At 51.3% G+C, this 27,977-nt stretch overlaps 1 protein-coding gene across 1 annotated transcript; it reads left to right on the top strand.

Annotated features, from left to right (window-relative positions):
* LOC144481910 (peripherin-like) lies at positions 1-27,466 on the top strand. The gene is made up of 9 exons (XM_078201075.1): positions 1-507; positions 12,799-12,859; positions 17,443-17,538; positions 17,803-17,964; positions 20,081-20,206; positions 24,233-24,453; positions 25,654-25,697; positions 25,799-25,872; positions 27,132-27,466. The coding sequence occupies exons 1-9, from the start codon at positions 8-10 to the stop codon at positions 27,177-27,179; spliced, it is 1,332 nt and encodes a 443-aa protein (XP_078057201.1). The 5' UTR covers positions 1-7; the 3' UTR covers positions 27,180-27,466.
* The last annotated feature ends 511 nt before the right edge of the window (positions 27,467-27,977 follow it).

Here is a 27,977-nt window from a genome sequence, read left to right as displayed (position 1 = left end):
CCCAAGCATGTCTTCCTATCGTGCCTCCAGCAGCACAGCCTCTTACAGGAGGACGTTTGGAGCTCCCTCCGTGTCCCCCATCTCTGTGTCCAGGCTCTCCAGCTCTGGGCGGCTGCTGGGCTCTCCGGCCACGCTGAGGAACACGTCCCACCGCCACAGGTCCAGCACTCCGGCCAGGAGCTACCACGACAGGGTGGACTTCTCGGTAGCTGATGCCCTGAACCAGGAGTTCCTGACCACCCGCACCAACGAGAAGGTGGAGCTGCAGGAACTGAACGACCGCTTCGCCAACTTCATCGACAAGGTGAGGTTCCTGGAGCAGCAGAACGCCGTGCTGGCCGCAGAGCTCAACCAGCTGAGGTCCAAGGAGCCCAGCAGAGCCGGGGATGTCTACCTGCAGGAGATCAGGGAGCTGAAGAGGCAACTGGACCTAGTGGTCAAAGACAGAGACCGCATCCAAGTGGAGAAAGACAATCTAATCGATGATCTGCAGACCTCCAGACAAAGGTAAGAGAGCTTTCTTCCAAAAGGTGAGAATTCTTTAAATCAGCAGTTCGGGGGAAAAATAGCCCCACACTTTCTGCATTTGAAACCACAATCTGAATGCTTTTACTCCTTTTAAAAATATTTTTTCAAAATATCTGAGTAATCCCAGGCTCCCAGTGGGGCGACACAGTGGTTAGCACTGCTGCCTCACAGCACCAGGGACCCGGGTTCGATTCCCAGCTTGGGTCACTGTCTGCAAGTTTGCACATTCTCCTCGTGTCTGCGTGGGTTTCCTCCGGGTGCTCCGGTTTCCTCCCACAGTCTGAAAGATGTGCGGGTTAGGGTGCATTGTCCCGAACAGGCACCAAAGTGTGGCGACTAGGGGAATTTCACAGTAACTTCATTGCAGTGTTAATGTAAGCCTTACTTGTGACTAATAAATAAACTTTACTTTACAGCTGCAATGCTTTTGGTGCAATAGGATTGGGAATGTCCATCTTTCTATTCCAGCATTTTGTGCAGAGTTCAAATCTTTCAACAAATCGTCACAGGGTGAGGGCTGGGGAGAATAATACAACCAGCATGGTGAAAACAGCCCAAAACAGAGGGGGGAAGAGAGGGACGTGGGGAGGGGCGAGGCGGGCGTGGGGAGGGGCGAGGCGGGCGTGGGGAGGGGCGGGTGTGGGGAGGGGCATGGGGGGGGACGAGGGGAGGGGCAGACGAGGGGAGGGGCGGATGAGGGGAAGGGAGGGGCGGATGAGGGGAGGGGTGGGGGAGGGGCGGATGAGGGGAGGGGTGGGGGAGGGGCGGATGAGGGGAGGGGTGGGGGAGGGGCGGATGAGGGGAGGGGAGGGGTGGGGGAGGGGCGGGGGAGGGGCGGATGAGGGGAGGGGAGGGGAGGGGAGGGGCGGACGAGGGGAGGGGAGGGGCGGACGAGGGGAGGGGAGGGGCGGACGAGGGGAGGGGAGGGGCGGACGAGGGGAGGGGAGGGGCGGACGAGGGGAGGGGAGGGGAGGGGCGGACGAGGGGAGGGGAGGGGAGGGGCGGACGAGGGGAGGGGAGGGGAGGGGCGGACGAGGGGAGGGGTGGACGAGGGGAGGGGAGGGGTGGACGAGGGGAGGGGAGGGGCGGACGAGGGGAGGGGAGGGGCGGACGAGGAGAGGGGCGGGGAGGGGCGGACGAGGAGAGGGGAGGGGCGGACGAGGAGAGGGGGGGAGGGGGAGGGGGGAAAGGGAAGGGGGGGAGGGGGAGGGGGAAGGGAAGGGGGGAGGGGGGGGGAAGAGGGGGGGGAAGAGGGGGAGGGGGGGGGAAGAGGGGGAGGGGGGGAGGGGGGGGGAAGAGGGGGAGGGGGGGAGGGGGGGGGGAAGAGGGGGAGGGGGGAGGGGGGGGGAAGAGGGGGAGGGGGGAGGGGGGGGGAAGAGGGGGAGGGGGGGAGGGGGGGGGGAAGAGGGGGAGGGGGGGAGGGGGGGGGGAAGAGGGGGAGGGGGGGAGGGGGGGGGAAGAGGGGGAGGGGGGGAGGGGGGGGGGAAGAGGGGGAGGGGGGGAGGGGGGGGGGAAGAGGGGGAGGGGGGGAGGGGGGGGAAGAGGGGGAGGGGGGGAGGGGGGGAGGGGGGGAGGGGGGGGAGGAGGGCAGGGGGAGGTGAGGGGGACAAGGGGAGGGTGAGGGCGACGGGGAAGGGGGACAAGGGAGGAGGTGAGGGGGACAAGGGGAAAGGATGAGGGGTGAGGGGGGGCGAGGGTGGGGGGGTGCAAGCGGAGGGGGTGAGGCGGGCAACGGGTGAGGGGTGAGGGGGGCAAGGGTGGGGGGGACAAGGGGGAGGGTGGGGGAGACAAGGGGGAGGGTGGGGGAGACAAGGGGAGGGTGGGGGGGACAAGGGGAAGGATGAGGGGGACAAGGGGGGGAAGTGGACAAAAGGTGTGAGGTAGAAAAGGGGAGGAGGTGGACAAGTTATTCTTTCTTTCCTTCTCTTTACGTTGCTTTCTATAGATGAACAAAATATTCTAATTGACGCTTCCTGGTTCTGGCCCTGCGTGCCTCTTCAATCTGATTGGGTGAGGAGACACATTGCTGCTTAGCCTCTTTATGCAGGTTCCAGATGCTCGATGTGCTGAATTACAGTGTCTTCAGCTCTGCTGCAGTATTGGCCACTGTGGTTCCGTTGGTAGCACGGGTTCTGGGTTCAGGTCCCACTTGAGGCTTTGACTACAAAACACAAAGATAAGTGGAAAAGTGAATCGTGTGGAGGACGGAGAAGATCTGCAGAGAGATTTGGACAGGCTGAGTGAGTGGGCGAGGATCTGGCAGATGGAGTATAACGTTGAGAAATGCGAGGTTATACACTTTGGAGGAAATAATAACAAATGGGATTACTATCTCAATGGAAACAAATTAAAAGAACGGCGATATATTTCCAAGTCAGGATGGTGAGTGACTCGGAGGGGAACCTCCAGGTGGTGGTGTTCCCAGGTATCTGCTGCCCTTGTCCTTCTAGATGGTAGAAATTGCAGGTTTGGAAGGTGCCTTTGAACTGAGTGTCTCGCTCGGCCATTTCAGAGGACAGTTAAGAGTCAACCACATTGCTGTGGCTCTGGAGTCACATGTAGGTCAGACCAGGTAAGGACGGCAGATTTCCTTCCCTAAAGGACATTAGTGAACCAGATGGCTTTTTACAACAATCAATGATGGTTTCATGGTCACCATTATTGAGACTATCTTTATCTTCCAGATGTAAAAAACCCCATGGCACTATTTCAAAGAACAACAGGGGAGTTCTCCCCAGTGCCTTGACTGATATCTATCTCTCAGTCATCAAACAGAGGATCTGGCCATTATCACATTGCTGTGTGTGGGAGCTTTCTGTGTATAAATTGGCTGCTGCGTTTCCTAATTTACAGCAGTACTTAGTTGCCCGTAAAGCACTTTGAAATGTCCAGTGGCTGTGAAAAGCACTATATAAATGCAAGTCTTTTCTCATTCGTGGCAAGATCCCTAGAAAAGGCCAGGTGGGCAAGTGTAAGTATCATGAACAACCGGCGGCATTCATTCACCCATGACCACAAAAATCCAGATGATTATGTTTCATCGAGACATCACATAAATCGAAAGATTTCAAAGCCAAACTACTGTAAAAGTAAATGGTTGAAAGGTTCTGCTTGTATAAGGTTGAAAAAACCTGACTTCAGATTTAGCCGATGTATCATCTTCACTGAAAGCCCCTTCTCATTGTTGTAGATATTTGTTCATGTACTCATTGAGATATCAATTCACCACGCCTGGGATTCTCGATCCTTTTCCTACTCGGGATAAAGTGCACTGACTGCACCACTGTTCTATTATTTAATGATTTCCCAGTCATATTCAGAGCAGCATCTGAAACATGATTTCAGTGAGGCTGTGTGTGGCTTCTGATGGTTCTCTGGAGACTATCAGTCAAGCATAAACTTGGCTCAGTTGATCTAGGTTGACACTCCATGGTATTACTGAGGGAGTTAAAAAAGGGCAGCATGGACAAGTTAGGCCGAAGGGCCTGTTTCCATGCTGTAAACCTCTAAGACTCTATGAGTCCTGGTGGTGACACCTGTTGGATGAGACTGAGGCCCCATCTAATGTCTCTGAAACTGTGCCCAGCAGAGATTTTGAGGTGTTTTTCTTGGTGTTCAGTAGGGTGTCGGCAAGTTCCCCCGGTTCTGCAGTTTGGAAACAAAGTTTAAAGTTTATTTCATTATTGGTCACAAGTAGGCTTACTGCAATGAAGTTACTGTGAAAATCCCCTAGTTGCCACACTCCTGTTCGGGTACACTGAGGGAGAATTTAGCACGGCCAATGCACCCTAACCAGCACGTCTTTCGGACTGTGGGAGGAAACAGGAGCACCCGGAGGAAACCCACGCAGACACGGGGAGAATGTGCAGACTCCACGCAGACAGTGACCTGAGCCGGGAATTGAACCCGGGGCCCTGGTGCTGTGAGCAGCAGTGCTAACCATTGTGCCACCAAGGGAAGCCATATTGACAAAGGCTTGGGTAAAGTTCTTCACCTCACCTTTTGGATAGACGTTTCCTGTTAGGTATCTGATGGTCACAAACTGCAATAAGATAATGACTGCCATAAGTGCGTTCTTCCAACTATCTAAAAACCAACTGGGCAGCCATGAAGAGAGCCACTTACAAGAGCTGGGTCACTGACTCTGAAAAGAAGCTAGTAGTTTTCTATGTGTGCTAACCTTGCCTATGAAATTCGAGACACTGGGGACAATTCTAACCTAACATTGGTAAACTGATGGCTTTACCACCTCCTTTATTCATTCATGGGATATGGGCGTTGCTGGCTGGCCAGCAATTATTGCCTATCCCTAGTTGCCCTTGGAGGGCAATTGAGAGTCAACCACATTTGATAATTGCCAGCTGTGGCTCTGGAGTCACATGTAGGCCAGACCAGGTTAGTGACAAAACAAGGTTAAATATCCTATAGCTTAAAAACTGACACCACAGGATGTCCTGTCTGAATATTGTGGAGTCTGAGTTCGCCCACCAGCTTAAAGACATCAGCACACACACAAAGATACATCAACAAGACAATCACAGAATGAGATCCGGATAATTGCCAGAAATGTGGCTCTGGAGTCACCGGGTAAGGATGGCAGATTTCCTTCCCTAAAGGACATTAATGAACCAGATGGGTTTTTCCGACAATGGTTTCATGGTCATCAGTAGATTCTCAGAAATCCTGACTTTTTTTTATATTGAATTTAAATTCCACCAGCTGCCGTGGCGGGATTTGAACCTGAGTCCCCAGAACGTTAGCTGAGTTTGGATTAATAGTCTAGCGATAATACCACCAGGCCATGGCCATGGCCAGTGTTACTCTCGATTGAAACTCAATCTCTGAGTTTCTGCCCCACGAGTGGGATAGAAATTGTTTCGATCCTTTACTCTGTGTAATGGGAATTCATAGCTGGGCAAGTACTTTCCATGTCATTAGCTGTGATCTTCTGCTCAATGTATCATTTCTCATAGACACCCGTTTGTTTCTTGGTATGTAACTCTGGTCCATTAGTGAAGTGTACACTAATTGAAGGCATTTCCTTTCTGGTACCCAATTGTCCATTATGTAGACATTTGCAGATGGTCTCTACTCAAGGTTACAATCTGTGCAAACATTAAAAAAGCCACATGAATATTAAATACATTAAACCACCCAGCACACTGGCCTTCCATGTCTGTCAATAAAGAATAGTATTAGGGCCTGCATTTTTAGCACGGCTGGTCTTAGCCCATTAACTGGCCACTTGGAAATATGTCGGCTGTTCCTTCACTGTTGCTGGGTCAAAATTCTGGAACTCCCTCCCTGACACTGCAGCAAGTAACTCACCTCCTGACTCCCCAAAGCCTGTCCACCATCTACAAGGCACAAGTCAGGAGTGTGATGGAATACTCCCCACTTGCCTGGATGGTGCAGCTCCAACAACACTCAAGAAGCTCAACACCATCCAGGACAAAGCAGCCCCGCTTGATTGGCACCACATCCACAAACACCCACTCCCTCCACCACCGACGCTCAGTAGCAGCAGTGTGTACCATCTACAAGATGCACTGCAGCAATTCACCAAAGATCCTTAGACAGCACCTTCCAAACCCACGACCACTCCCATCTAGAAGGACAAGGGCAGCAGATAAACGGGAACACCACCACCTGCAAGTTCCCCTCCAAGCCACTCATCAGCCTGACTTGGAAATATATCGTGGTTCCTTTGCAGTCACTGAGTCAAAATCCTGGAATTCCCTCCCTAACGGCATTGTGGGTCAACCCACAGCACGTGGACTGCAGCGATTCAAGATGGCGGCTCACCACCACCTTCTCAAGGGACAACTAGGGATGGGCAATAAATGCTGGGCCCAGCCAGCGACACCCATGTCCCACGAATTAATAAAAAAAGCAGCACTGTGGGTGTATCTATACCACATGGACTGCAGCAGTTCAAGAAGGTAGCTCACCCACCACTTTCTCACGGACAATTAGTGATGGGCAATAAATGCTGGCCCAGCCAGCGATGCCCATGTCCCTTGAGTGAATCTAAAAACATTTGAAGGCCTCAACTGGGGCAGGAGTGGCACGGTGGCACAGTGGTTAGCACTGCTGCCTCACAGCACCAAGGACACGGGTTTGATTCCGGCATTGAGAGCTGTTCTTCAGGGACTTAGGAGTGGGATTATAGGATTGTTTTCCTCTCCTCTCTAACCTGGGATCACTGAAAGGTTTGTCTCTGCTCTCTGACTGATAGGCAAAGGGATCTGGGTGTACAGGTACACAGGTCACTGAAAGCGGCAACGCAGGTGGAGAAGGTAGTCAAGAAGGCATACGGCATGCTTGCCTTCATCGGCCAGGGTATTGAGTTTAAAAATTGGCAAGTCATGTTGCAGCTTTATAGAACCTTAGTTAGGCCGCACTTGGAATATAGTGTTCAATTCTGGTCGCCACACTACCAGAAGGATGTGGAGGCTTTGGAGAGGGTACAGAAAAGATTTACCAGGATGTTGCCTGGTATGGAGGGCATTAGCTATGAGGAGAGGTTGGAGAAACTTGGTTTGTTCTCACTGGAGCAACAGAGGTTGAGGGGAGACCTGATAGAATTCTACAAGATTATGAGGGGCATGGACAGAGTGGATAGTCAGAAGCTTTTTCCCAGGGAGGAAGAGTCAATTACTAGGGGGCATAGGTTTAAGGTGCGAGGGGCAAGGTTTAAAGGAGATGTACGAGGCAGATTTTATACACCGAGTAGTGGGTGCCTGGAACCTGTTGCCGGGGGAGGTAGTGGAAGCAGATACGGTAGTGACTTTAAAGGGGCGTCTTGACAAGTACATGAATAGGATGGGAATAGAGGGATATGATCCCCGGAAGGGTAGGGGGTTTTAGTTAAGTCGGGGCAGCATGGTCGGTGCAGGCTTGGAGGGCCGAAGGGCCTGTTCCTGTGCTGTAATTTCCTTTGTTCTTTGACGGGGGGGAGGGGGGGGGACTTCAGGCAGGGAGCGGGGGAGAAAAAGTCACCCAGGAGAGTTCGGCATTGTTTCGTGATGATGGTTGTAAAGTATGAGAGATGCAGATCAATACTACGAAGCCATTGCCTTTAGCCCACAACACAGACTCTATCCCTCTTCCCGGTAACTGTATAAGGCTCAATTGGACAGTCCGTGTTGTGGGAGAACATATCACCCTCCTCCCCTTGGCTAGGATACATAAGATGGCACTCAGCATCCATTTAGTGACAAAACAAGGTTAAATATCCTACAGCTTAAAAACTGACAGGGCGCCCTGTCTGAACATTGTGGAGTCTGAGTCCGCCCACCAGCTTAAAGACATCAGCACACACACAAAGATACATCAACAAGACAATCACAGAATGAGATCCGGATAACTGCCGGAAATCAGACAGCAATCAGGCATAGTAAAGAACAAGGGCTCCCCCGCCAAGGCATCCCACTGGTCTAAATGTATGTAAATGTATAGAATCCCTACAGTACAGAAGGAGGCCATTCGGCCCATCGAGCCTGCACCGACATCAATCCCACCCAGACCCTCTTCCCGTAGCCCCATATATTTACCCTGCTAATCCCTCTAACCCATGCATCCCGGGACACGGTAAGGGGCAATTTAGCGTGGCCAATCCACCTAACCCGCACGTCTCCGGAGTGTGGGAGGAAACCGGAGCATCTGGAGGAAACCCACATATCTCATGTCTCTGGCTGGACTCCTGAATGAAGACGTTATCAGGTTATTATATGGAAATGGGTTTTGATGTCTTTGCAATTTAAGAAATAATGCAATCGTGATTATCCTCATCTGGGTAATAGCTAAATCGAACTGTGTGAATGTATTTTCCAACAAATGTTGAGACCTTTACACTGACTCTTCGGAGGAAGCGCTGGGATTAGACTGGAAGCTGTCTCTACACCGGTGTTAAATAAAGCTGCTTTGGAAGACAGACTGGGACTCTGAGTGTGGGGTGATTTCTGAATTTGTCCGCGCGAACACTTCCCAACTTTGGTTTGCGATTCCCGGCGACATTCTGACCATACATTTGGACCATCACAACGACTGCCTTATTCTACAACATCACCTGACTCCACCCTGCCTCAGCTCATCAGCTACTGAAAGCCTCATTTACATCTTGTCACCCCTGTGCGCTTTAACCTACAATGGCTCTTAGTCAAGCAATGCCTCATTTTGAAAATTCTCCCTCTTGTTTTCCGATCCCTCCTTGGCTTTGTGCCTCCCTATCTCTGTAACCTGCTCCAGCTCCACAACCCTCTGAGATCTCTCTAATCCTGGCCTTTGTGTATCCCCCATTATAATCTCCCCACCATTGGTATGCTGCCTTGGCATTAAGCTCTGGAATTCTCTCTCTAAACCACCTCCCTACCTCACTTTCCACCTTTCAGACATTCCTTCAAACCTATTTCTTTGTCCAAGCTTTTGGTCACTTGACCTAATGTCTCCTTATGTGGCTCAGTGTCAAATGATATTTATATTGGATAATTGTGTCTGTGAAGTCATAGAATAGAATTATAGAATCTACAGTCCAGAAGAGGCCATTTGGCCCATCAAGCCTGCACTGACAACAATTCCACCCAGGTCCTATCCATGTAACCCCTCATATTTACCCTGCTAATCCCCTGACACTAGGGTCAATTTAGCATGGTCAATCCACCTAACCAGCACGTCTTTCAGACTGTGGGAGGAAACTGGAGCACCTGGAGGAAACCTGTGCAGAGAATGACCCAAGCTGGGAATCGAACCCGGGTCCCTGGTGCTGTGAGGCAGCAGTGCTAACCACTGTGGCACCGTGCTGTCCCTAAGTGCCTTAGGACGTTTTATATTAGAGGCACTATATAAACGCAAGTTGTTGGTGGTGGAAGACAGGGTTTTGGATTTGCTGTATTACCCTCCACAGTTGAATAGACATAAAAACCCTACAGTGCAGAAGGAGGCCATTCGGCCCATCGAGTCTGCACCGACCACAATCCCACCCAGGCCCTACCCCCACATATTTACCTGCTAATCCCTCTAACCTACGCATCTCAGGGACAATTTTTAACCTGGCCAATCAACCTAACCCACACATCTTTGGACTGTTGGAGCTCATTGTCACCCCATGTGAAGAATGTCCACACAGCTGGGACTGCATGGTGGCACAGTGGTTAGCACTGCTGCCTCACAGCGCCAGGGACCCGGGTTCGATTCCTGGCTCGGGTCACCGTCTGTGCGGAGTCTGCACGTTCTCCCCGTGTCTGCGTGGGTTTCCTCCGGGTGCTCAGGTTTCCTCCCACAGTCCAAAGATGTGCGGGTTAGGTGGATTGGCCATGCTAAGTTGCCTCTTAGTGTCAGGGGGACTAGCAGGGTAAATGTATGGGGATAGGGCCTGGGTGGGAATGTGGTCGGTGCAGACTCGATGGGCTGAATGGCCTCCTTCTGTACTGTAGGGATTCTATGGTTCTAAGCTGAGGTAATTCTGATAATGGAGGAACCAGATCCCAGCAAGGAGAGGACGGGATAAAGAGACACTCCGGTATTGTTCGCCCTGCCAGCAAGAATGGAGAATCTGGCACTCCGATCCAAATCTCCATCCACTGTGGCAGGGCCGGAGAACCCCAGCCGGGGGCGGGGCCGGAGAACCCCAGCCGGGGGCGGGGCCGGAGAACCCCAGCCGGGGGCGGGGCCGAAGAACCCCAGCCGCGGGCGGGGCCGGAGAACCCGGTTTCCTTCCACACTCCAAAGATGTGCGGGTTAGGGGGATTGGTCTTGCTAAATTGCCCCTTAGTGTCAGGGGGATTAACAGGGTAAATGTATGGGGATAGGGCCTGGGTGGGATTGTTGTCGGTAAAGGCTCGATGGACCTCCTTCTACACTGTAGAGATTCTATGATTTATAAATGAACAGGATTTTTCATTTCCTATATCCTTCGGTTTGCCAAATCCTAACCTGTCTGGGAGTTTCGGGTCCAATTATTCCCCTCCAATAAAGGTCAGTGAGACATGCACGCATTTGTTATCCCCTGGGAACTTAATTACCCTAACCAGCTGGGCCTTAACTAACCCACTGCTAAATTCACAAGATTCTACCTCCAGTCTGTCCCTCAGTGACGTGTTTTCCCTGTTGGATTCAAGAGCTGCTTTTGACACTGCAGACTTTTAAAAGGCGGGTGTCACAGCCGTCTCTGAATCCTTTATTGAACTGCATCCGCAGGCCTGTTTGTGTTGTACGTATTCGCTGGTTAGTCTGCTTAAGGGTCCCCTTCGAAGGCTTCATTACAGTCCTCAAGTCAAGTCATGCAGAACCGGAAGGCTCCCAATTACAGGCCCACTGAGTCAACTCAGTGTCTGGGCTTGCAGTGAGGCCCTGCAAATGATTGCAAAGTCCCTGTGCCAGGGAAGCAGCCAGGATTCCTGAGGTAACGGGGTGGCTGCCACCCATGGAATCGAAGCATGCAGTGCAGCAAGATGCAGCGTCCACAGGAGGGGGGGCAACTTTTGAGAGGTGGGGGGAGGGTGTGGGGGGTTTATCTTAAATCCTGATTTTTGCAATTCTCACAACAAAAACCTTCCAAAACAGTTGGTCAATAGAGGCCCCTAGTGGTTGACCACAGCACAACACAACCGAACACAAGATAGAATTGGGCGGAATTTTACGACCTCTTTACGCCCGTTTTGCGGCGGGTAACTGTCGTAAAATCGGGCGTAAAGCGGCTAGCGCGAATGGCGCCGGCATTCGTGCCTGTCCCAATTTTACGACACTGGGATTTCCAGCGAGTAGTTGATTAATTTATTTAAATGTTGATTTCCATGTGTTTAACAAGCCCAGCGCTCAATCGTACGTGTTGGCCTTGCCGGTGGAACCGGAGGCCATTGAGGCCCCACCCCGCCCCCGGGGAGGCCGAGTGCAAAGTGGGGTGCCCCTTGGGCAGTGCCGCACTGGCACCTGGGCAATGCGCACTGGGCACCTGCGCAACACCCACCAGGCAGTGCCGGGGGGGAGGGGCCCATGGGGGCAGTGCCAGGGGGCGGGGCCAATGAGGCGGGCCCACTGCCACTCTGCATGTGATCGCTGGGGGAGGAAGCGGGAGCCACGATTGGTCTAGGCAGCGGGGAGGGGGGGGGGTGCGGCGGGGGCTCCATCTCGGGCCGTGGGCCCCCGTGGTTGTGGGGGTTGGGGGGGGGGAGCTTGTTGAGGCTGCCTGCAGCAGCAGGAGCCTGACAGCTCTCTCTCTGTCTGTCAGACCCCTGCTACTGTTAATGCGCATGTGCAGCATCTGAGGTTTGCACAGGCGCAATAGCTCCCTCTACAGGCTGTCTGGCAAATTAAGCCCCGCCCACAGCCTCTCTGGCCAGAAACTGACTAGCCCGCCTTTTCAGAGACAGAGTGCGTAAGATTGGCCGTGAAAACTCACCCCAAAAAACGGATCTGGAACTCACCCATTTTCAGAAAAAAATCACGTAAAATTCCACCCAATACCTCTGCTTTGGCTCCCAAAGCTTGTCTCAGTTGGAAGTGCAGTTGCCTCTGAGTGAGAAAGCTATGGGAGGTTCAGGATTCTCCGATCTCATCCAGGGCCACCCTGCTGCCAGCAAGAATGGAGAATTTGGCACTCAGCCAAAACTTCGTTCCCCGCAGCGGGACCGGAGAATCCCAGCTGTGGCGTCTCCCCCACTTCAGGACATCAGTTGATAACCTTGACTGATGCTCCAGTGCGGCACTGAGGGGGGCGCTGCCCTGTGCCAGGATGTTGGAGTGAGGCCACTCCGCCTGCCTACTCTGCTGACCCAGGAGAGCAGTAAAACCCACGTGGCACTGTTCAAACAAGAGTAGGGAGTTCACCTGGTGTCAATCTTTCTGACTAAACAATTAAACTGAATCAAATTAACTGCGGGATAAATTAAAAGGGGCAGTCCCCAAAAAAAGAAGGGAACCGCCCGAAAGAAAAGGCAAAATAGAAAGGAAACTTCGCCTGGTGTCCTGGCCAACATTCCTCCCTCGGCCGACACTCCTAGAACAGAGAACTTAGTTCGTCAAATCACAATTTGTTACTTTATGGGATCTTGCTGTGTGCAACAACAAAAAAAAGCTGCTGCGTTTCCCTACGTGGCGGCATTCTGGACTAATTAATATGAAGCCTTTGGAGGTGGGATATGGTGCGATTAAAATGCCTCGGGATTCACTGCAGGCTGAGATAGGGAATCAGTGGAAATGGGGGAATGGAATATTTGCAGTTTCACTGTCTGGCTGGGAACTCAGTAATGTTTGCGTGTGATTCTGCTCCAGGTTGGAAGAGGAAGCCCAGAAGAAAGAGGACGCTGAGAATAATCTGGTACTGTTCAGGAAGGTGAGTGAGCGAGATGCACTGCTGGCAACAAGCAATGCACAGCCTGAAATTCGCTATCAATTTTCCCCCCTCATAGAATCCCTACAGTGCAGAGGGCGGCCCTTCAGCCCATCGAATCTGCACTGACCACAATCCTACCCAGGCCCTATCCCCATAACCCCATGCATTTACCCTAGCTAGTCCCCCTAACACTAAGGGGCAATTTAACATTTCCCCTTAGTGTTAACTAACATGGGGAGAACGTGCAGACTCCACACAGACAGTGCCCCAAGCCGGGAATCGAACCCGGGTCCCTGGCGCTGTGAGGCAGCAGTGCTGACCACTGTGCCACCATGCCATCCATCCTGAAGGCATGAACTCTTACAGTATGTAACCAGGCACTCAAATAACCTGTCACTTACTGAGAGCCTCAAATATGGCAAAATATACAAGAGGCACTCTGAACGCGCTCATTCTGAATGGCCTTCTTTGCACTGCCTTCAGAGTGACAGAGAAACTGCTCCCTTTCTGGGGTTGGTACTTGCAGAGCTCTGTCCCAGGGATGAAATGCCTCTTCTGCTGCTGTGGATGCTGGGTAAAGAAGCAAAAGAAAAGCAAAACGCTGCAGATGCCGCAAATCTGAAATAAAAACAGAAAGCGCTGGATAAACTCAACAGGTCTGACTCCCCATTCTGCTGACAATTGTTGCAGTGCTGACATGAGCTGGAAAATGAGGACACGAGCTAGAAAGGGTATCAGTCATTTACAGGTTTCACTCTCTTCCGCACATGCCAACACAAAACAAATTCACAAAATGCTGATACAGTCCCAGCAAACTTGACTGCACCAAAACAGCCCTGGATACAAGCCCGCAAACTCTTTTTCCTTCCATGGCACTTCTGGGATTCCAGCAACCTGAATACAAAGGGGTAGAAGTTAAGCTCCAGCTATGCAAAACCCTGCTTAGGTTACAGCTGGGGTATTGTGAGCAGTTCCGAGCGCCACACTTTAAGAAGGATATATTATCCTTGGAGGGAGTGCAGCGTAGATTAGGCTAAATTAGGAGAGGGTTAAGTTACAACAAAGGTTGTATTCCAAGGAATTTAGAAGGTTAAGGGGTGATTTGATCGCAGAGTTGGGGGGGAGCAGGGTGGAACATAAGAACTAGGAACAGGAGTGGGCCATCTGGCCCCTCGAGCCTGCTCCGCCATTCAATAAGATCATGGCTGATCTTTTCGTGGACTCAGCTCCACTTACCCGCCCGCTCACCATAACCCTTAATTCCTTTACTGTTCAAAAATCGATCTATCCTTGCCTTAAAAACATTCAATGAGGTAGGGATGGGGAAGGTGTCTGTTATCCTTAGTGAACCCACCCAAAGAAAGAAGTTTTAGCCCTTTTATTCTTGCAGTAGTTTTGCTTTTGTGACTCGGTACGTCAAGTACTCTTATCTCCGATTCAGAGATTTGAGTTCAAAATCCAGCCTGACATGTAAGTGCAGAGATAGGGGAGTGCCGCACTGTCAGAGATGCTGTCTTTTGTTAAACCCCTCTGCCCTCTCAGGTGCCACTATTTTTTGATTTGATTTGATTTGTCACATGTATTGGGATACAGTGAAAAGTATTGTTTCTTGCGTGCTATACAGACAAAGCATACCATTCATAGAGAAGGAAAGGAGAGAGTGCAGAATGTAGTGCTACAGTCATAGCTCGGGTGTAGAGAAAGATCAACTTAGTGCGAGGTAGGTCCATTCTGGATGGCACAGTGGTTAGCACTGCTGCCTCACAGCGCCAGGGACCTGGGTTCAATTCCTGGCTTGGGTCAATGTCTGTGTGGAGTTTGCACGTTCTCCCCGTATCTGCGTGGGTTTCCTCCGGGTGCTCCGGTTTCCTCACACAGTCCAAAGATGTGTGGGTTAAGCGGATTGGCCATGCTAAATTGCCCCTCGTGTCAGGGGGATTAGCAGGGTAAATATATGGAGTTATGGGAATAGGGCCTGAGTGGGATTGTGGTCGGTGCAGACTCGATGGGCCGAATGGTCTCCTTCTGCACTGTAGGGATTCTATGATTCAAAAGTCTGATGGCAGCAGGGAAGAAGCTGTTCTTGAGTCGGTTGGTAAGAAGATTTCTCCCTGGTGTCCTGGTTGACATTCATCCTTCAACCAGTGACACAAACAGATTATGTGGTCAGTATCACATTGCTGCTTGTGGGATCTTGCTGTGCACAACTTGGCTGCTGCCTTCAAAATGTACTTCATTGGCACTAAGTGCTTTAGCGTGCCAAGATTGTGAAAGGTGCTATAAAAATGCAGATTGTTCTTTCTTCTTGCCCTCTCAGCGAGTGCCACCTTTGAGCTGCCTACCTGTTGGCAGCTCCAAGGGCATTGACTGCTGATCGATTGCACGTGGTCCCATGTGCCCAAGGCGTGAAGCAGAGGCCTTTCTGGGATTGCGTCGGGCGTCACGGGGCATTCATCACGGTGCAAGATCACAGAGCAATATGGCGGGCCGCTGTCGGAAGAGGGGTTAGACAGTGGGCGCGATGTTGAGCTTTGCTAGGAAACGCGGACGTGTGTGAGCATGCCACAGTCACTGAGTACCAGTGCAGATCGCTGACTGTTCGAACGTATGCAGTGCTGGCACCTTGCCCCATGTGGGCATTCTTCACCCGGACATTGATAGCGAGTGTCATTATTTCCATTCACGCACTGTCTTTCTTATGCAAAAACACCCTGAGGGTCCTTCACAATGAAAGAGGGCACTGAGTCAATGGGGGAGTTAATAGGAGGGATAAACAGAAGTTTGGACAAAAAGGTTTTTGAGGGCTTTAGGGAAGTGTCTCCCTCTTTGAAACATTTCCTCATGCAGAACGTGAAGGACAGTGGAACACTCTCCCACAAAGATCTGCAGGGGCCAGCTCAATTATCGAGTTTTAGTTTGAGATTCACTCATTTCTTTATATTAGCCAATCGTATAAAAGGATATGGGGCCAAGGCAGGTGGCTAGGGTTAGACAGATAACCCACAGGTCCACAGATCCTTAAAAGTGGCAGCACAGGTGGAAAAGGTGGTGAAGAAAGCCTATGGCATGTTTGCCTTCATCAGATGGGCATTGAGTATAAAAGTTGACAAATTATGTTAGTTATATAAAACGTTGGTTAGGCCACATTTGGAATACTGTGTCCAATTCTGGTCACCACACTACCAGAAGGATGTGGAGGCTTTGGAGAGGGAACAGAAAAGGTTTACCAGGATGTTCCCTGGTATGGAGGGTATTAGCTATGAGGAGAGATTGAATAAACTGGGATTGTTCTCCCTGGAAAGACGGAGGCTGAGGGGGCGACCCGATAGAAGTTTATAAAATTATGAGAGGTATGGGTAGGGGGAACAGTTGGGAGCTTTTTCCCAGGGCAGAAATGACAATTACAAGGGGGCACAAGTTCAAGATAAGGGGGGAAAGGTTCAGTGGAGATGTGCGGGGGAAGTTTTTTACACAGAGGGTGGTGGGGGCCTGGAATGCGCTGCCAAGTGAGGTGGATGAGGCAGATATGTTAGCCACATTTAAGACTTATCTGGATAGACACAAGAACAGACGGGGAATAGAGGGATATAAGCGGTTGGTCTGGATAGGACAACGTGATCGGGGCAGGCTTGGAGGGCCGAAGGGCCTGTTCCTGTCCTGTACTGTTCTTTGTTCTTTGTTCTAGCCCATCATCTAACTGAAGTGTAGAAAAGACTCGAGGGACTCACTCCTTCACTTTTTCCGGAAGAATCCAAGTATTCAACCGTTTACTGTTGGCCATCTCCGCTGAGTCCCATTCTGCCCTCACCCAGCATCAATACACCCACTTTTCCGTGCAGGGAGGAAAGGGGAGGAGAGGAGTCACTGGATTCACAAGCGTTAGGAGTCCAAAGAATATTTATTGTGCGTCTCTGTCTGAAACCGGGTTACAATGTTCGCACCCCGCGGTGTGTGGAATTTGCCATATTCGAGAAACTGAAACTGTAACATAATCAAACTACAAAGCCTGAGCAACTTTAGATACTTAAAGTGAGAAGTTCTACATCGAAGGGCGGCACGGTGGTTCGCACTGCTGCCTCACAGTGCCAGGGACCCGGGTTCAAATCCGGCCTCGGCTGACTGTGAGGGGTTTGCGCGTTCTCCCCGTCTCTGCGTGGGTTTCCTCCGGATTCTCCAGTTTCCTCCCACAGTCCAAAGATATGCGGGTTAGGTGGATTGGCCATGCTAAATTTGCCCCTTAGTGTTAGAGGGATTAGCTAGGGTAAATACATGGGGTTACGGGAATAGGGCCTGGGTGGGATTGTGGTCGGTGCAGACTCGATGGGCCGAAAGGCCTCCTTCTGCACTGTAGGGATTCTATAACCCAAGGGTCAGAAGTGAACTTTTAGTAAAGAAAACTAAATCTGAAGATTATTTCATCCATCATTAAAAACTGAACATCCTTCCTTGCAAACAATTGGATTCTAAGCTCAAACAGAAGGATTAAGATGTCTTCTTTTATCTCCATTTGCCCTTGCTCCTTTTTCTGAATTCTCCTTCCGTCACCTCCCTGCTTCCCTTTTCCTGGAACATGAATCCTGCAGGATGTTGACGATGCGACTCTGGCTAGGTTGGAGCTGGAGAGAAAGGTTGAATCACTGCTGGACGAAATCGAGTTTCTCAAGAAGATTCATGATGAGGTAAGCTGCGCTTTGTTTCATTTGTAACGGAATTCCCAGCATTTCCGACATCTCCTCTGAGTGTCAGCAGTGGTTCGGTTGACAGCAATCTTGTTTGAGTCAGAAGGATTGAACAGAACTTGGTCTTTTTTGTCGTAGTTTCTTTTTAAAGGGTTCCCCAGTCAGAATTAGATTGTCAATGGCCATTCTGTGTGGCTGTTCCTGCGTAGATTTGATTGACGGATGTTTTACATTTCCATGTTCCTCGCTTCTTCCCAATGCCAGGAGCTGCGGGACCTCCAGGTGAACATGCAGGCTTCACAGGTACAGGTCGAGATGGAAGTGGCAAAGCCAGACTTGACTGCAGCTCTGAAAGAGATCCGCACACAGTACGAGACCATTGCCACCAAGAACGTTCAGGAGGCCGAGGAGTGGTACAAGTCCAAGGTAAAAACCCAGCCAGTTTCTGGAACCTCTGCAGCACTAAGAGAACTGATCCTGTCATGAAGCCTTATCAGTTCAGGCCCCAAAAGGTCTATCACTGCAGACCCCAAGAGGCCTTACCGGTGCAGGCCCCGCGCGGCCTTACCGGTGCAGGCCCCGCGCGGCCTTACCGGTGCAGGCCCCGCGCGGCCTTACCGGTGCAGGCCCCGCGCGGCCTTACCGGTGCAGGCCCCGCGCGGCCTTACCGGTGCAGGCCCCGCGCGGCCTTACCGGTGCAGGCCCCGCGCGGCCTTACCGGTGCAGGCCCCGCGCGGCCTTACCGGTGCAGGCCCCGCGCGGCCTTACCGGTGCAGGCCCCGCGCGGCCTTACCGGTGCAGGCCCCGCGCGGCCTTACCGGTGCAGGCCCCGCGCGGCCTTACCGGTGCAGGCCCCGCGCGGCCTTACCGGTGCAGGCCCCGCGCGGCCTTACCGGTGCAGGCCCCGCGCGGCCTTACCGGTGCAGGCCCCGCGCGGCCTTACCGGTGCAGGCCCCGCGCGGCCTTACCGGTGCAGGCCCCGCGCGGCCTTACCGGTGCAGGCCCCGCGCGGCCTTACCGGTGCAGGCCCCGCGCGGCCTTACCGGTGCAGGCCCCGCGCGGCCTTACCGGTGCAGGCCCCGCGCGGCCTTACCGGTGCAGGCCCCGCGCGGCCTTACCGGTGCAGGCCCCGCGCGGCCTTACCGGTGCAGGCCCCGCGCGGCCTTACCGGTGCAGGCCCCGCGCGGCCTTTCCGGTGCAGGCCCCGCGCGGCCTTTCCGGTGCAGGCCCCGCGCGGCCTTTCCGGTGCAGGCCCCGCGCGGCCTTTCCGGTGCAGGCCCCGCGCGGCCTTTCCGGTGCAGGCCCCGCGCGGCCTTACCGGTGCAGGCCCCGCGCGGCCTTACCGGTGCAGGCCCCGCGCGGCCTATCACTGCAGGCCCTAAGGAGCAACAAAACCTGCATGTCTCTCGTGAAATCGTTCAGCAAAGTGATCTCATTTAAAGTAATATGTTTGTTCCTGGGATGTGGACGACCCTTGCAAGGCACAAATCTGTTGCCCCGTTAGCCTGCTGGCTTCCAGAGTCAACCACATAGAGTGGGAGCGAAGTCAGCTGCAGGACCCGAGTGGTTAAGGTTGGCAGGTCCTTTTCTTTAAAGGACATGAGCAAAGCAGTTGTGTTTTTCCAGTAATCTGGCGAACCTTGTCTGATGCTGCCAGCCCCCAAAACTGATCAGATTTATTCAATTCAATTCCTCAAAACAGAGACATGTGTGTAATACTTTGTTCAAGTTTCTCTCTCTGTTCCTGCTACTGCTTGCCCAGTTTCAGTTCCACAGGTGCCCCACCTGTGATCTCATAGAATAGAATCCCTACAGTGCAGAAGGAGGCCCATCGAGTCTGCACCGACCACAATCCCACCCAGACCGTATCCCCATAACCCCATGCACTTACCCTAGCTAGTCCCCCTGACACTATGGGGCAATTTAGCATGGCCAATCCCCCTAACCTGCACATCTTTGGACTGTGGGAGGAAACCGGAGCAGAAACCCATGCAGACACGGGGAGAATGTGCAAACTCCACACAGACAGTGACCCAAGCCGGGAATCGAACCCGGGTCCCTGGCGCTGTGAGGCAGCAGTGCTAACCACTGCGCCATCCCAAATAGTGGTCACTGTTAGTAGATTTTAATTTCAGATTATTACTTGAATTTAAATTCCACCAACTACCCTGGTGGGATTTGAACCCATTCCCCCCCAGGCCTGGGCCTCTGGATTACTAGTCCAGTGACATTACCACCACACCACCATTTTCTCCCTATTGAGGCAATAATTATCCTTCCACTGACATCACAGGAGTCTCACTCCCTCTCCAATGGCCGTTCTTCATTTGTGAAGCTTGTCAGCAGCGTTTTGATGACGATTGTCTGAGCGCAGCCCCGCCTTCACACGTTGTCCCCAGGTGCAGGCTTTCTGGGCCAGGTTGAGTGGATCATCCCATCGTCCCTGTGCGTTAATGCTGTTCCATAGGGCACACTCTCTGTCTTGTCCTGTTTGCGAGATTGCCGTACTCCTAACTGCCGCTCTCCTCGTTCTGTCCAACAGTTTACCGATCTGACGGATGCCGCCAACCGGAATAATGAAACCCTGAGACAGACGAAGCAAGATCTAAACGAGTCCCGGCGTCAGATCCAAACTCTGACCTGTGATCTGGATGCCCTGAGAGGAACTGTAAGTGAGAATAAAAGCGTCAGCCTTGGCTTGCCTTGGCGCACATCCACCTCCTAGTTATAAAGTTGTGGGTTCAAGCCCCACCCTGGACACTTGGTGCTGCGCTGCCAGAGGTCCCGTTGTTTGGATGTGACATTAAACTGTCTGCTCTCTCCATGGTCGCTATTTCGAAAAGAGCGGAAACGTTCTGCAAGGCAATAGTTATCCCTCAACTGACGTCACTGAAACAGGTTTGTGGGACTGTTCGTGGGAGCTTGCTGTGTTCAAATTGGCTCCAACAGTGACTACACTTTAACAAAAGAAGGACTTAATTGGCTGTAGAATTCCTTATAGTAAGAAGTTTAACAACCCTCATCTCCACATGTAGAATTCCTGGCAGATTCGGCCCATCGAGTCTGCACCGACCACAATCCCACCCAAGCCCTATCCCCGTAACCCCATGCATTTACCCTAGCTAGTCCCCCCCCCGACGCTAAGGGGCAATTTAGTATGGCCAATCCACCTAACCTGCACATCTTTGGACTGTGGGAGGAAACCGGAGCACCCGGAGGAAACCCACGCAGACACGGGGAGAATGTGCAAACTCCACACAGACAGTCACCCAAGGCGGGAATCGAACCTGGGTCCCTGGCGCTATGAGTCAGCAGTGCTAACCACTGTGTCACCGTGCCGCTGCGATGTGCTTTAGCATGTCCTGAGATTACGAAAGGCGCTATAGAAATGCAGACTCTTTCTCTCACTAATGCTGCCACCTCTATGACATTGCCTGACTCTACCCCGCTTCAGCTCATCTGCTGCTGAAACCGTTTGTTACCGACAGACTTTCATTGCACTCCTGGCTGGCCTCCCACACGACCCTTTATAAACCTAAGCGCGTCAAAACTCTGCTGCCTGTATCGTAACTCTTCCCAAGCCCTGTTCGCCCACTGCATCTGCACTCACTGACTGACAGTGGCTGCAGCTCTGGCAATAAGTTGATAAGATATAGGAGTGGAATTAGGCCATTCGGCCCATCGAGTCTGCTCCGCCATGGCTGATATGCTCCTCATCCCCATTTTCCTGCCTTCTCCCCATAGCCCTTCAACCCATTACCAATTAAAAATCTGTCTAACTCCTCCTTAAATGTACTCACTGTCCCAGCACCCACCGCACTTTGGGGCAGCGAATTCCACAGATTCACAACCCTTTGGGAGAAATCGTTTCGATTTTAAAATTCTCAGCCTTATTTGCAAACTCATCCATGGCTTGGCCCCTCCACCATTAATCACCCCTCTCTCTCTCTCTCTGTAATCTCTTCCAGCCCTATAAGAACATAAGAAATAGGAGCAGGAGTAGGCCATCTAGCCCCTCGAGCCTGCCCCACCATTCAATAAGATCATGGCTGATCTGACGTGGATCAGTACCACTAACCCGCCTGATCCCCATAACCCTTAATTCCCTTACCGCTCAGGAATCCATCCATCCGCGCTTTAAACATATTCAGCGAGGTAGCCTCCACCACCTCAGTGGGCAGAGAATTCCAGAGATTCACCACCCTCTGGGAGAAGAAGTTCCTCCTCAACTCTGTCTTAAACCGACCCCCCTTTATTTTGAGGCTGTGTCCTCTAGTTTTAACTTCCTTACTAAGTGGAAAGAATCTCTCCGCCTCCACCCTATCCAGCCCCCGCATTATCTTATAAGTCTCCATAAGATCCCCCCTCATCCTTCTAAACTCCAACGAGTACAAACCCAATCTCCTCAGCCTCTCCTCATAATCCAAACCCCTCATCTCCGGTATCAACCTGGTGAACCTTCTCTGCACTCCCTCCAATGCCAATATATCCTTCCTCATATAAGGGGACCAATACTGCACACAGTATTCCAGCTGCGGCCTCACCAATGCCCTGTACAGGTGCATCAAGACATCCCTGCTTTTATATTCTATCCCCCTCGCAATATAGGCCAACATCCCATTTGCCTTCTTGATCACCTGTTGTACCTGCAGACTGGGCTTTTGCGTCTCATGCACAAGGACCCCCAGGTCCCTTTGCACGGTAGCATGTTTTAATTTGTTTCCATTGAGATAGTAATCCCATTTGTTATTATTTCCTCCAAAGTGTATAACCTCGCATTTATCAACGTTATACTCCATTTGCCATATCCTCGCCCACTCACTCAGCCTGTCCAAATCTCTCTGCAGATCTTCTCCGTCCTCCACACGATTCACTTTTCCACTTATCTTTGTGTCGTCTGCAAACTTCGTTACCCTACACTCCGTCCCCTCCTCCAGATCATCTATATAAATGGTAAACAGTTGCGGCCCGAGTACCGATCCCTGCGGCACGCCACTAGTTACCTTCCTCCAACCGGAAAAACACCCATTTATTCCGACTCTTTGCTTCCTGTCGGATAGCCAGTCCCCAATCCACTTTAACACACTACCCCCAACTCCGTGTGCCCTAATCTTCTTCAGCAGCCTTTTATGGGGCACCTTATCAAATGCCTTTTGGAAATCCAAAAACACCGCATCCACCGGTTCTCCTCCATCAACCGCCCTAGTCACATCTTCATAAAAAGATGTGCTTTTGACATCCCTGTGTGTCTCCTTTACTGGAAGTTTGCAAATCCCTGATCTTAATCATTTCACTTTTAGTGGCCGTGCCTTTAGTTACCGAGGCCCAGAGCTCTGGAATTCCCTCGCAAAACCTTTCCGACTCTCTGCTGCCACTCCTTACACTCTGAGGAAGAGGCCCTTCAGCCCATTGAATCCGTACCGACACGCGAGAAACATCTGACCTCCCACCTTGTTGTCGACACTTGATGAATAATATTCTCGAGAAGCATCTTTGTGTTATTCATTCGTGGGACATGGGCGTCGCTGGCTAGGTCCAGCATTTATTGCCCATCCCTTGAGAAGGTGAGCTGCCTTCTTGAATCGCTTGGGATGTTCTATGTTAAAGGTGCCACACTATTGCAGATTGTTGTTGATTGTACGGCTTTTCAAAACCTCAGGGAAAAAGTGAAGGCCGTATAGTGGGTGATTTAAATTGACCAATCCATGTTTACAAATGTAATCTGGCATTCCTTTTCTTATTAACTTGTATAATATTCAAGTATAAAACTATACTTTGTTACAATCTGTCAGCGAGGGGTAAACCGGTTGGAAAGATAACTTGTTCTGTTAAACATAGAAGATAGAAGGAGGCCATTCGGCCCTTCGAGCCTGCTCCACCATTCATCACGATCATGGCTGATCATCCAACTCAATAGCCGAATCCTGCTTTCTCCCCATAACCTTTAATCCCATTTACCCCAAGTGCTATATCCAGCCGCCTCTTGAATACATTCAATGTTTTGGCATCAACCACTTCCTGTGGGAATGAATTCCACAGGCTCACCGGGTGAAGAAATGTCTCCTCACCTCCGTCCTAAACGGTCTACCCCGAATCCTCAGACTGTGACCCCTGGTTCTGGACTCCCCGACCATCGGGAACATCCTCCCTGCATCTACCCTGTCTAGTCCTGTTAGAATTTTATAAGTCTCTATGAGATCCCCTCTCATTTGTCTGAACTCCAGCAAAAACAGCCCTAACCTCGTCAATCGCTCCTCATACATCACTCCCGCCATCCCTGGAATCAGCCTGGTAAACCTTCGCTGCACTCCCTCGAGAGCAAGAACATCCTTCCTCAGAAAAGGAGACCAAAACTGCACACAATACTCCAGGTGTGGCCTCACCAAGGCCCTGTATAATTGCAACAACACATCCCTGCTCCTGTACTCGAAACCTCTCGCAATGAAGGCCAACATACCATTTGCCTTCTTTACCGCCTGCTGCACCTGCATGCTTACCTTCAGCGACTGGTGCACAAGGACACCCAATCAAGTAGACCACAAAGAAACTCCAGCGGTCAAATTGCATATTATAGGATCAGTTCTTTGGGGAATTTGGATTGGTTCTTGGTCAATTTCCTAGCTATGGTTGTGGCGTATGCTTCAGAGTGATGTCTGTATCCAGGCAAATCCATGTTGTACGTTCTTGCCGACAGAATGAGTCTCTGCTGCGGCAGCTTCGGGAGATAGAGGAGCAGTTTTCCGTCGAAGCGTCTGGCTACCAGGATTCCATTGGCCGCCTTGAGCAAGAGGTCCATCACATGAAGGATGAGATGGCGAGACACCTGAGGGAGTACCAGGATCTGCTCAATGTCAAGATGGCTCTGGACATTGAGATCGCCACCTACAGGAAACTGCTGGAAGGGGAAGAGAGCAGGTGAGCTCGGCACTTTGGGGACATTCATTTCTCATCGCGGAAATAGCACTCAGTGACTTCAGGCCCCTGTTGCTATGGAGATGGCAACTCTAGCAGCAAACCTAGGGCAGGCCATTCTCCACCAGTGTGCCGAGGTGATGTGTTCTGACAGTCTAGCTGACGATGAAGAGGGAAATCCTCTCCCCTTGATGGCTACAGGTACACAATGTTTGACTGTCAACAGGGTGTAGGTGATGCTTACAACATCACCTCCAGCCTCCCCGCGTTATCATAGAAACCCTACAGTGTAGAAAGAGGCCATTCGGCCCATCAAGTCTGCACCGACTACAGTCCCACCCATCCCCCTTAACTCCACGTATTTACCCTGCTAATCCCCCTGACACTAAGGGGCAATTTAACATGGCCAATCCACCTAACCTTGAACTGTGGGAGGAAACTGGAGCAACCGGAGGAAACCCACGCAGACATGGGGAGAATTCCACACAGTTACCTGAGGCCGGAATTGAACCTGGGTCTCTGGCGCTGTGAGGCAGCAGTGCTAACCACCATGCCACCCCAAAGTACTTCACCACCGGTGATCTACCTTTTAGACAAACGCAGGTGCCAATTTGCACACAGTAAGATCCCACCAGTAGTAAGGGGGATGAATATTCAATCCATCTGTCCATGGCAGAGATAAGAGTGTTGACCAGGGCACCTCCCTGCTCTTCTCCACGTTGTGGCATGGGGTCCGCAATGTCTGAGCGTTTGGAGAGACAGAAAGGGTCCCACCTGAATACTCTGGAAATACGGAATTCCCTCAGTGCTGCAATGAAGTGTCAGCTTAGATTATGTGCATTTGAGTTGATAACAGCAGAAACTCTTGAACCTATTGGCAGTCTGAAAGGTTGGAAATGTAGAGACTATGGATTAGACTACGAGTGTGGGTCCCGGTTATATATTTAGACAATCTTACTTGAATGGGCTAATTTGTGGGAGATAGTGGGGTAAGCAGCCAATGATGAAGCTTGCTGAGAATCACAATGGGGTTTCCCTGAGCACCGTACACCCTATCCAGAATCAGGGAATGACTTGCAGTCCAATCGTTGCACAATTGGAAGCTCCAAAGTTTTCCAATCCCTTGCACTATTGCTTTCAAGCTAAATTTGAGGTAGAATATTCTGGAATTCGCAGTCATTAATTGTCTCTTTGTCTCAATAGAATTGCAGTCCCGGTGCAGTCCTTTTCTTCTCTCAGCTTTCGAGGTGAGTCAGCGAGGACTCGGAAGCCGTATTGTCCGTTTAAGATGGTAACTTTTCACATCGGTACACCTGGACCCTTCAATAATCCCTGTTTGTGTTTGTAGATTATGATCACAATTTGGATAATCCAAGCAGGAAAACCGTCTTAATCAAAACTATCGAGACCCGGGATGGAGAGGTGAGGATTATTGATTGAATGAGATGCTGTGTCTACCTATCATTTTGGAGAGATGGGGATTGCTTCAAAAGTGAGGTGGGTTTTGTGGGATGTGAATTCTTGGATCCTTTCCTTTAGAACCAGACCTTCCTTTCATCCGGAGGAAACCAAATCCAAATCTTAAAATTAGGAGTGGGAATTTCACACTTTTGATGTGGACGCACTGAAACGTGAGGATAGATATCTCTCCACCAAGGAAATGGGTGACCCGCTCCCTAGAATGACAGGATTTACAATTCTGTTTCACAGACCAACGCCAAAAACCGCCGACCTTGTCCACAGCTGGTGCGGCACGGTGGCACAGTGGGTTAGCGCTGCTGCCTCACAATGCCAGGGACCCGGGTTCGATTCCCGGCTTGGGTCACTGTCTGTGTGGAGTTTGCACATTCTCCCCGTGTCTGCGTGGCTTTCCTCTGGGTGCTCTGGTTTCCTCCCACAGTCCAAAGGTGTATAGGTTAGGTGGATTGGCCATGCTAAATTGCCCTAGTGTCCAAAGATGTGCAGGTTAGGTGGATTGGCCATGCTAAATTGCCCTAGTGTCCAAAGATGTGTAGGTTAGGTGGATTGGCCATGCTAAATTGCCCTAGTGTCCAAAGATGTGCAGGTTAGGTGGATTGGCCATGCTAAATTGCCCTAGTGTCCAAAGATGTGCAGGTTAGGTGGATTGGCCATGCTAAATTGCCCTAGTGTCCAAAGATGTGCAGGTTAGGTGGATTGGCCATGCTAAATTGCCCTAGTGTCCAAAGATGTGCAGGTTAGGTGGATTGGCCATGCTAAATTGCCTTAGTGTCCAAAGATGTGCAGGTTAGGTGGATTGGCCATGGTAATTATGTGGGGTTACAGGGATGGGGCGGAATGGTGGGCCTGGGTAAGATGCTCTTTTGGAGAGTCAGTGCAGACGTGATGGGCCAAATGGCCTCCTTTTTCCCTGTAGGGATCCTATGGATTCTCCGGTGCCGCTGCAGTGGATGGAGTTTTGGCCGAGCCCCAAATTCTTCATGCTTGCTGGCAGCGGGCCAGGAATGGACGAGATTGGGGAATCCAGCCCAGAATCCTCTGCCATCTCCATGTTTAACTGGGAATAGTCACATTGTGTTTGAGCACTAATCTCTCTGCCAACTGTTGGGGCGGGGAACGCACAGTTGCAGATTTTTTTTTAACTTGCTGCCAAGTTGCAGGTGCTGGATTATTTAAATATAATATCTGTATTTCCTCTCCAGGTGGTAAATGAATCCAGAAAGGAACAGCAGAACGATCGTGATCATTAACCAGTCACAGCCTCAAGTGAAAGTTTGGATTTGGGAACGGAGTAACACAGAAGAGAAAACTGATTTTTCATTTTGCCCTTAGTTTTCATGTGCCCTTTCATTCTGCCTAGCGATGTAAACTTTCCAATCAATCCATTGTACTGTATTCTAGAGACATTCACTACACAGCAAGCTAATCTAGGGCCTGACAGACCTTTTAGTTCAAACATTTATTGAGCTCATTATTCAAACAGCGGTGGCACAGTGGTTAGCACTGCTGCCTCACAGTGCCAGGGACCCGGGTTCAATTCCAGCCTCGGGTCACTGTCTGTGTGGAGTTTGCACATTCTCCCCGTGTCTGCGTGGGTTTCCTCCGGGCGCTCCAGTTTTCTCCCACAGTCCAAAAATGTGCGGGTTAGGTGGATTGGCCATGGTAAATTGCCCCTTAGTATCAGGGGGCTAGCTAGGGTAAATGCATGGGGTTATGGGGATAGGGCCTGAGTGGGATTGTGGTCGGTGCAGACTCGATGGGCCGAATGGCCTCCTTCTGCACTGTAGGATTTCTATGACTCTATGAAACCGTTACAATCCTAAGTCTACATTTTTTGTAAAAAATGGGCATTCTCAAATATATGTTGCTCCCCTCACCTCTGATGAACTAGTGTGCTTGATGATGTGATCCAGTCGCTACAAAGTTCAGCTTGCATCTCCCGCAGAACTTAGTGCGGGACCTGGGAATGGGAGGAGGCCATTCAGCCCCTCAAGCCTGCTCTGTCATCCAATTAAATCATGGCAGATCCCCATCTTAACCCCATCTAC

This window comes from Mustelus asterias, chromosome X (assembly GCF_964213995.1).
Source record: "Mustelus asterias chromosome X, sMusAst1.hap1.1, whole genome shotgun sequence".
NCBI classification, from domain to species: Eukaryota; Metazoa; Chordata; class Chondrichthyes; order Carcharhiniformes; family Triakidae; genus Mustelus; species Mustelus asterias.
The sequence above is the reverse complement of the archived record's forward strand: the minus strand, read 5'-3'. Positions and strand labels throughout refer to the sequence as shown.